General features: G+C 32.0%; 1 protein-coding gene across 4 annotated transcripts; it reads right to left on the bottom strand.

The window, feature by feature from the left end:
• Positions 1-4,044: 4,044 nt before the first annotated feature.
• Positions 4,045-7,829, bottom strand: LOC111303271 (uncharacterized). 4 transcript variants are annotated; one of them, XM_089742174.1, is made up of 5 exons: positions 7,305-7,829; positions 5,477-5,700; positions 5,207-5,297; positions 4,397-4,463; positions 4,045-4,301 (listed from the first exon to the last, which is right to left on the bottom strand). In XM_089742174.1, exons 1-5 carry the CDS (start codon positions 7,361-7,363, stop codon positions 4,248-4,250), a joined length of 495 nt encoding a protein of 164 aa, XP_089598300.1. In that variant the 5' UTR covers positions 7,364-7,829; the 3' UTR covers positions 4,045-4,247. The 4 variants fall into 4 exon arrangements, with proteins under 4 accessions (XP_089598300.1, XP_089598299.1, XP_022755136.1 ...); XM_089742173.1 differs by having other exon boundaries at positions 5,441-5,700; positions 7,305-7,805; XM_022899401.2 differs by having other exon boundaries at positions 5,477-5,697; positions 7,305-7,795.
• Positions 7,830-9,215: the final 1,386 nt, after the last annotated feature.

Raw genomic sequence — 9,215 nt, 5'->3', positions numbered from 1 at the left:
TATGTTGGTCCCATAACTTGGTATGGACTGAAATTGATGGGCAAAATGAATTGAAAATGTGACTCAAGAAAAAAGGGGGTGAGAATTTATGTAGCGTAAAAGGAAAAACAAGTATGAATCATTGAATCTATCTGATCTATCTCTTCAAATTGAGCTCCCTCTCTTCTGATCTTTCTGTTGCCATCTTCCCAACTGAAGACTTGGTAAATATGGCAATTGGCAAGATAAGAATCCCAAAAATTTGAAGACGGTATCAATTTCTTGGGAAATTTCAAAGATTAAAAAATATCCCATTTGACAATGAATTTTTTTTTAAACAAGTCTTTCAACTTGCAGTACAGCAAGTGCCACTAACATACAATACTCGTGTGATGGTCCATTGGAATCTTTCTAATCAGCTTTTCTGTTGTTACTTGTTAATATGCTGCTGCCTCATTATTATTCTCAATGGAATCATGTAGATTTGTCCCAAATGCATGCTTCTGGACATTGGTTCCTCCCTTTATTAATAATATGATCAACTTGAACCATTATACATATTTACTAATAATAAAAAAAAAATTAAAAAAAAAAGTTGCTGTCACTCAGTCTAGCTTTTCTCTCAATGCCAGTTCATTTCATCCCTAGAGTGAGCTAACCCTAAAATATTTTTCAGTGGGATCAATCGAGTAGCCAAGCCCCGCTGAGATTATTTAAGAAATTAAGGTTATCCTGGTACAAGGAATTGAGCCAAAGTTCCAAATCCATCCCCTTTTTTTATGGACTAGGGGGCCTGAGTTAGTTGCCAAGAGGGGTAATAATATGTAAATGATGTCATTATTTTGGGTGGCTACTCGCTTGGATGAAGATGGGATCATTAAGTTTAAAAGTTTATAAATTATTTACTTCAAATTCATCTGACTAATCTGTCACATACCATTATCATGGTTGGTAATAACAAGAAAAAGCAAAGAGTAAAGAAAAAGAAGAGGAAAAAAAAAACCATTTCTCCCTTTTAGATGGATTCAATTAGTAACATTTTGATTTTATGATTTCGCGTTAAATTTTATAAAGATTTATTATGATATATATAAATTTAAGTCTATGAATTTAAAAAAATTTTACAATATAAATATGGAGGTTTTGCAAATTATAATTTGCATGATTAATTGGGACATATCAAGTATTATATATACTTTCCTTTTTGTCTTGATCCATTAAAAAGAATTATTGAATTTGTAAATGTTAAAAAAAATATTTTCCTTAGTTTCATTCTTTTAATTGTATTTTGCTTCTATCCACTATAATTTTTCTGTCCTACCAAACCTAATTAAAGTTATGAAATTATATAATGTTTACAAATTAAACTTCAATGTTAAAGTAGACACGATTTTTAATTTAACGAATAATAGACACCGTTTTTGCCCTTTTTTTTTTTAGAAGGGCATTTATATGTTTTTTTTATAAAAAAAATCGTAATATGAGAAAAATTAAAAAAAAAAGCATAATTTATTAATAAAATATTAAACTCTTAATTTTAATAATTAAAATTCAATTATTAAAATCTCGAATAATAAAAAAAAAAAATCTGATTCAAGGGCATGTATATGTTAGACATGCACGTTTGGTCTTACAAGTTAATTAAATTGATTTTCAACTAATTAGATAAAACGGTTCTAAGTAATCACATCCCGAGTTCCCAACCAAATTGGGGGGAAAAAAACAAAGAACATGTGACATGGAAGAGAACATGGTCAAATGAATCTGTTGAAGACACAAAAATTCGTGCAATCTCAAATATCGATCCTTTTGAGAATTAAAATTGTTGTTTTACTTTAATTTAATTTAAACTTTTTAATTATTTTTTGGGGTTTTGAAATGTTCATTGCATGAAAAAGAATGTCTAAAGTGCATGTACTTATCCAATATCATCCTTCTAAGAAAAGATCATGCAAAAATTATTCCTTTATGGAGGGCTTGAATTTTTCAAAGATAACAGCCTAAAGATAATCTTTGTCCTGTAAATGTTTTTTTTTTTTTTTTATCTAAATTCTCTTTCATTATTTGTGGTTCAAACTTGATATCTTAATCGGATTAGGTCAAGTTCGATTCAATATTTTTTTTATAAATTACATCAATCAATCAAAAAAATTTTAACAAAATATGAAATATTCGGGCATAAAAAATATTAATTTCATACAAAAATGATATTTTATTTTTATTTTTTTAATAAAAATCGAAGGCTTATTTGTTTGAGTATTAAAACTTGAATTCAATCTATCATTTAATTTTCGTTTAATTGATGAAAATTTTAATCTCATGGGGTTGACAAAGATGTAACAATAACATCTTCAAGAGGGCAGACAAAATCAAACTGGTTTTAAAATTAGAAAATGACCCTTCCCGGTCATGAGCACCGGTTGCTTTCGACGCCCAAATGTCCTTGGCAAGTACTGCGGAGGGTTGGGAAGCAGGTGATTGTTTTTGTGATGTTTACCTTCTATGTTCATGCACCTCAAAGTTGGGTTTCTTTTTTTTTTTCAAAATTCCTTTCTTCTCTTTCCAGCCATGAGAAGACTCGTGCCAATTGCAAAATAGATATAAATTTGGATCACCTTTATAGCTTTGTCTTGTAATTTTTTGTTGCAAAACTCATGATAAATAAGGATTGGTGTAATCATGGCTGCAATTAGAATGCAACTCTTTGTCTTATTGTTTAAGCAAATACAAAATGCATATAAAGGATGAGCCAAATGCATGATTGAAGAAAAGACAAAAAAAAAAAAAAAACCATTGATTCATTCATGTGAGTGAGATCATTAGTTTATTAATTCTGAAGATTCATTTCATATTTTGGATGCATTTGTGATTTTCAAAGTGAAAACCAAGTATTCTATTGGATCAAGATTCATTAGGTGAAGCTGTACCTTTGGCGTCGTCAAAAAACAAAAATAATAATATATTTTCTGGTTGTAAGAAGATGATAGCCAGAAGAAGATGACCTGCAAGCCGACAAGGAGGATGGTGTGCTGAAAATGCAGCTTTAATCGTCAGCTTAGAAAATGAATGAATGAATAAAGAATATAAGATGTGCACAAACTCCTTTATGAACTAACCCCTACACCACCTTATCTTTGTTTTCTTGGTTCACAGAATTGGAACATCGTCGTTAAAGACGCTTCTTTAGCTTCACATTGAGTGGGGACAGATATACGATTTCTTCTGTTTATTTGACTTATTGGGTAAGAAATTATATACGATTTTAAGTATTATAAGATGATAAAAAAATAATATAAAAAATAAAAAAATTGATATAATTTAAATTTTAATAAAAATTATATATAAATTTAATAAAATAAAAAATATAATTTATATTTAATTTATAAATATGAATTATGATAATAATAATTTTTATATTTCATACATATTATAAAAAATAAGCATAATATCAATATACAAATCGTGAGATTTACCTATGATTTGGGTTCGTAGTTTGATAAAATGCTTAAACAAATTCAACTACTATCTCTTGATTACGTGAACTAGAATTATTCGAGCTGGACACCAATTCCTGAATTTAAACTCCGTACGTTAAAAACAAAAAAAAAAAAAAAACCCACAAAGATGATAAAAGAGTCATCTAATCTTAACTAGAGAATTCTAGATTTCTTTTTTTCCTAACAACGCCTGCTTGCGTATCTTGTCACGATACATTTCCAACTCTGATTCCTCTATTGGTGAACTGCTCGATTAAGCTTGTAGAAGTCTTAGTTGATTGATATTTTTACAGGTTCTTCAGGGAATTTCCAAAAGATGCCATGAACATAGCCTCTTTTTGGACCCTGTTAGGTCACGTTTGCATATGAATATGCCAATTCCAAAGAATGTTTCCAGAGGCTGCTTTTTGCAGTCTTGAGGATGGCACCATTGTTTATGTTTCTGCTCTTAGTTTATTCTCCACAATTTCTTAACCAATATGATCCTAGACACCAGATTCTCTGTTCACTTCAAATCGTAACCAAAGAAGCTCAACAGAGGTTAAACATGGCAAAAAGGAAGAAAATAGGGGTAAATGAAATACAGAGAACAGAACAGTATGGACAGCGGCTTGTGAAATTATACAAATGAAATTGAAACTGCATTTTGATCACTTTGTTTCTTCCTTTCCTCACAGCTATATACAATTTCTCCTAAATGTTCAAAATTACAAAGATGGACAATTGTTTAATAAGTAAAAAACTGAAACGATTTTCTCTCTGATATTAGCTTCAATCATACAGTCCCTCCTGCTCCCATACTTTCACCAGAAAACCAATCATTTCCTGGCGATTAAATCATGGTTAGAAGGCAGAAAAAGCAAATATGAAAGCAGGACAAGGAAAGGTGCTTAAAAGCCACCAACACAGAGTGGACTTACAGGAAGAGGAATTGGCAGGGGGAATGGATTCGTGGTCCCAAGTAAACTTTCATAAGTTGCATTCCAACTATAACAATGTAACATTAGGGAAATTAAGTATAAGTAAGATGAGCAAACTAACAAAGATCACCTTTCATTTTCAATTAGGCCTTACTCCAGTCTCTCTAAGCTTTCTTCTTAGCTCAACACATGTAATCTTTACCTTATGTTACGTGTTCACAGCATAAGACTTTACTACTTAGCCTTATATACCCATCATTTATCACTGAATTCGTCCTAACAAAAAGCTTTAGCCACACAGCTAAATTTTTTGTTAGAGTACAATATGGAACAGAACAGGGTAATGTATTTATAACGAAGCTATCATGTCCTATATAAGTTAGCCAGCTTCTCTCTTGGTTTCCATACTTCAGGAATTTATGCCCACAAATTTCATGCTTGATTTTCATACTCTCAAGAAGTAGAACACGGTAACACCTATATTTACTGCTCTTGTTAAAAGTTCACCTAGATTCAATGTACTTTTATATTCAACAAATGACGCAACATTTAGTGCCATGGAAATATAGGATTGCCTGGTTGATTGGAAAGGACTATGGTACAAGCTAGCAAGACTTGATTTTTATTTCACAACCTTTTTTTTTTACTCACTGAATGTCACTAAATTGAGATAAAAGCTTGTGTTGTTAAAGGAAACTGTCTGATAAATTGGCAACTACTTTAACAGATGGACAGCACTTTGATCTATAAATTTCCTGGATGACTGCTATCAAGTTGGAAAAAAGAATGTCAAAATAATGAGTGACACACCTTAATTTGGGCTCTCGACTTTGTTGAATATGATTCCTAGGCCTACTACTTCCAATCCATTGGAGTCTGGTCTGATTCCAGACAATAAGACCTGCAATCAACAAAATATAATTGCACAATTTAATTTTGAGAATCTCAAAGTTGACATTAATATCATGATTAAAATTTCACTTATCTATCCTTAGTTTCGTTTATTTTGTGGACATGACAAAGAATATAATAAATAAATCTTGCCCTGATTTACAAAATCAGATGAATTGGCTACACCACCGGTGCTGCTGCATTGATTTAGAGTTGGGTTTGTTGCACTGCTAGATGACAAGCTTCTTTGAGATTGAACAGCACTGTTTTCCAAATCATATGTGCTGCTGCTCCAAAAATCATCTGAAATGCTAGGCTTCCTCACTACACGCCCTTGAATTCTCAATCCTTTTGATGGCTCATCCACCGCAATAATTGGTGTAGGTTTAGTGCAGCATCCAAAACAACCACTGCTGTGTTAAAAACCAGGTTAAACAATACACATTGATGTAACACATCTAGCATGAAGCTAATGCAGAAATGAACCCATACCAAAAGGTTTTAACATTTTCAACAAAAAAGTTCAGTGGAAAGTTACATGTTCCCTTTTTGTTTTTCATCTTTCAGCAATAGGACTACATCACTGAAATCCACTAGTGATACAGCCCAACTGCATCAACAATGTCACCATAGGACCGCTCTAACTTCAAGGAAACATTCTGTAAACTATGTTCTGAAGCAATTTGCCAACTATATCTCCAAGAAGAATGATATCATAGTTGGAAAGACAACAAATGAATAAAACTCTACTTCTGTCACAGAGCTTAAGCTGCTAGACTAGCATTTACATTCTGATTTCCATCAATGAAATGAAGAAAGTTGAAAGATCGGCCAACAAAAGGGATGAAACACATATTACAAGTTCAAAAGCCAAAAACTTTTCATAAAGAAATCGTATTATAATTGGTTTCCTAGCTGCAAAAGTAGGAAACTTCCCCATGGAGATAAAGTGCACTACATAATGATTTTCTTTACAGAATATTTAAGCCCTAATATACAAAAGTAGAAGGCATGGCATAAAACAAGTACTTAGCTTAATTCAAATCGTACCTATATGCTTATTTTTCTGAAAATAAGTCATCCAGGAACTGTAATGAGTCAAAAGAAAATGGCATGTAAAGATAAGGGACAGTAAAGGTTATATCCTACACGATCACTTCCTAGTCATTCTTTCACGAGAAGAATGAAAGGGGCATGTAGTTGACAACAGATTATTTAGCAATTTTGAGACTAAGCAACAACTGGCTCAAGCTGTGTGCATATTCCACTTGGACACATCTTTTCCTTTATAATCTAGGCGAACTAGAAGCCTTCCTTCTCAATTATAGAACTAGTGACTTTGCATATGTAAGCAGCTAAATCACACCATGGATGCCAGTTTGAAAAGACCATGTAGTTTAGCTACTGCCCTCAAATACAGCAGGGATACTTTACTTCATAGGAGATTGATTTTATACAACATGGATTATCCCAAGTATAGGAAGTTTCACTTGGTCATAGAGATTAGGCCCTTTCAAGGAATCCTAGACTGACCAACTAGAGGAAGTTCTCCTTTGAAGCTAGCATTAGCTTCAGTAACAGGTAACTCAACCTGTTGGGTTTTTGTCTATTTTCTACTTTTCCCTCTAAAAATCTCTTTAGTATTGCCATCTTCTCATGGTACTAAAGCTCCATCCTTACAAAAATTGATACCATTAACTGTAAAACCAAGAAAACTAGATATGCTTACTTATCTTTAAGGATTGGAACTTCTACTTCATCAAAATTTTTGTTTGGTGCTTGAACTGCTAATAAAGACCTTCCCTTTTAACATATTTATGATCCTATTTCTCAATAAACCCATGTTCTAATCAAATTGCTTATCTTGAGTACAAATATTAATCTCGAAACTACAATCTGCCTATTCTTAATCAAATATTATGAAGAAAAAAAATATGTTAACACTCAAACAAGTCAAAAACACATCCAAAAAGAAATAAACAACGAAATTATTGAGAAAAAGAAATCAAATACTTACCCCATCCAAGCGAGAAGGTCAGCGATCCAAGTAGTGATCAAACTATGAACAGCCACCATGCTATATCCGGCGAAACTATCAGACAACACCAATCATAAGTGCCCCTCACAACCACCACCGACAACAACAATCAAAATCAAAATTTTCGAAAACCCAACTGATTTTTTAAGAAGAAACCGTTTTTTAACTAAACAGAAAAAGCTTTTGAAGGGGTTTGGAATGCACGCGCCTAGGGTTTGGGTTTTGGAATCGGCGCAAATGAATGAAAGACAAAAACCCTATATGGTCAATTTAAGACTCAACTTTGACCACTTTTGTTTTACAAATCAGGATATTTTAGGTTGAAATTGTACACGCGCATTTAAAGTGCGTGATCAATTGAAATAAGGGACTGACGTGTCAATTTTTTTGCCATATGGGAGAAACACGGAGTAATTTAGTTGAAAATTTGCCAGCAGTGAAGATGGCTTTTTGGTGTTTTCCCTTTTTTTTTTTTTTTTTGTTTCCGTTAAACCCAAAAAATGGTCGGAGAGAGAACTTCTTTGCCGATGACAACCTCAAACTTCGCCTGCTTCGTCGGCCGAGCAATTCGCTGCTAGATCAGGCCTCAGATATTCTGGTCCAGCATTACATCAAGAAGAATCTGGCCCAGCACCTATTCCTTTGCCGAAATTTTGGGCCCAATTTTTTTTTCTTTATACCTTATGTTTTCCACTTTTTCTTGATGATCACAGATTTATATAAATTTCTGTATCTCTCCAAAACTCAAGAAGAATTTGGACCGTTGTAATATTAACGAAATATTATTGGGATGGGCTTGAGCCCAACATGAGTCCCACTGGCATGTGAGCCTAGACAGATAGCTCAACCCATGGACGATTTTAGGCCATGAGAGGTGTGTATAAAATAATCTTTCATTTCTTCCGTTTATGTAATGGACATGTACATGCATGCAATGATGCAACATTATATATAACTACATAAGCACATCAGATTTGGCCAAATTTAATGAGCTGATAGATACTAAGAAAGAAACTTATTGCAATTGTTAAAAATCAATCATCTTCCCCGAATCCCTTGTTGCAAACCTTTGATTTCTTATTCCAGAAAGCTCCTTTGAGAGTTTTGATCATGAATGCTGGACGTTTTCAAGGAAGGCGATAGATGCGTAAACGTTTAAATTATAAACAATTTAATTAATATGATATTTATTTATAATGTAATTAATTTTAAATAATAATATTTAATAATTAAATAATTTTTTAAATAAATAAATTAATTAATATATTCATAATTCAAATAATATATTAAAAAATTTTTAAATATAAATATCGTATTGAACATGTGAATCCAATTTTTATTCTAACTCTACGCTAAAGAGGAAATTTATAAATGGAGCTCTCGCTTTTGTCTTTTTATTAAATATCTTATTATAATTCAAAAGTTATTTGAAATATTATCTCGTCTCAGATTGGTGGTATTATAAGATACTCTTCCCCCCATTAAATTGGGACGTAATCTGTACGGATTCCAAAATTTTGTTGGCAAACTATAAACAAATTCGTTTCATTGTAGCACAATCTATGAATGTTAGAATTGTTGCAAACATTTGAGAATTGGCAACATCAACCCTACGTCATTACCACTAATCAAGTACCCAAAATCATATGATTAGTACTTAGTGTCGGTAATCCTTATCTTCAAACCACCTGTCGCACCATTATAAAGCAAGACAAAGGCCACTCAAAACCTTACCTCACCCATCTAAATTCTAAAAATTAAATGTTTAATTTGAGATTAAATATTGTAATGATTATTTAATTTAAAATTAAATATTTTAATTTATATAAATAAAAATAAAATATTATCAAATATTTATAATTAAAGATAAAATTGGATGAAAACATATGC

Source organism: Durio zibethinus, chromosome 13 (assembly GCF_047325235.1).
Source record: "Durio zibethinus cultivar Kanyao isolate XHJ-2024 chromosome 13, ASM4732523v1, whole genome shotgun sequence".
In the NCBI taxonomy this organism is placed as follows: Eukaryota; Viridiplantae; Streptophyta; class Magnoliopsida; order Malvales; family Malvaceae; genus Durio; species Durio zibethinus.
This window is presented reverse-complemented; position numbering and strand designations above follow the sequence as displayed.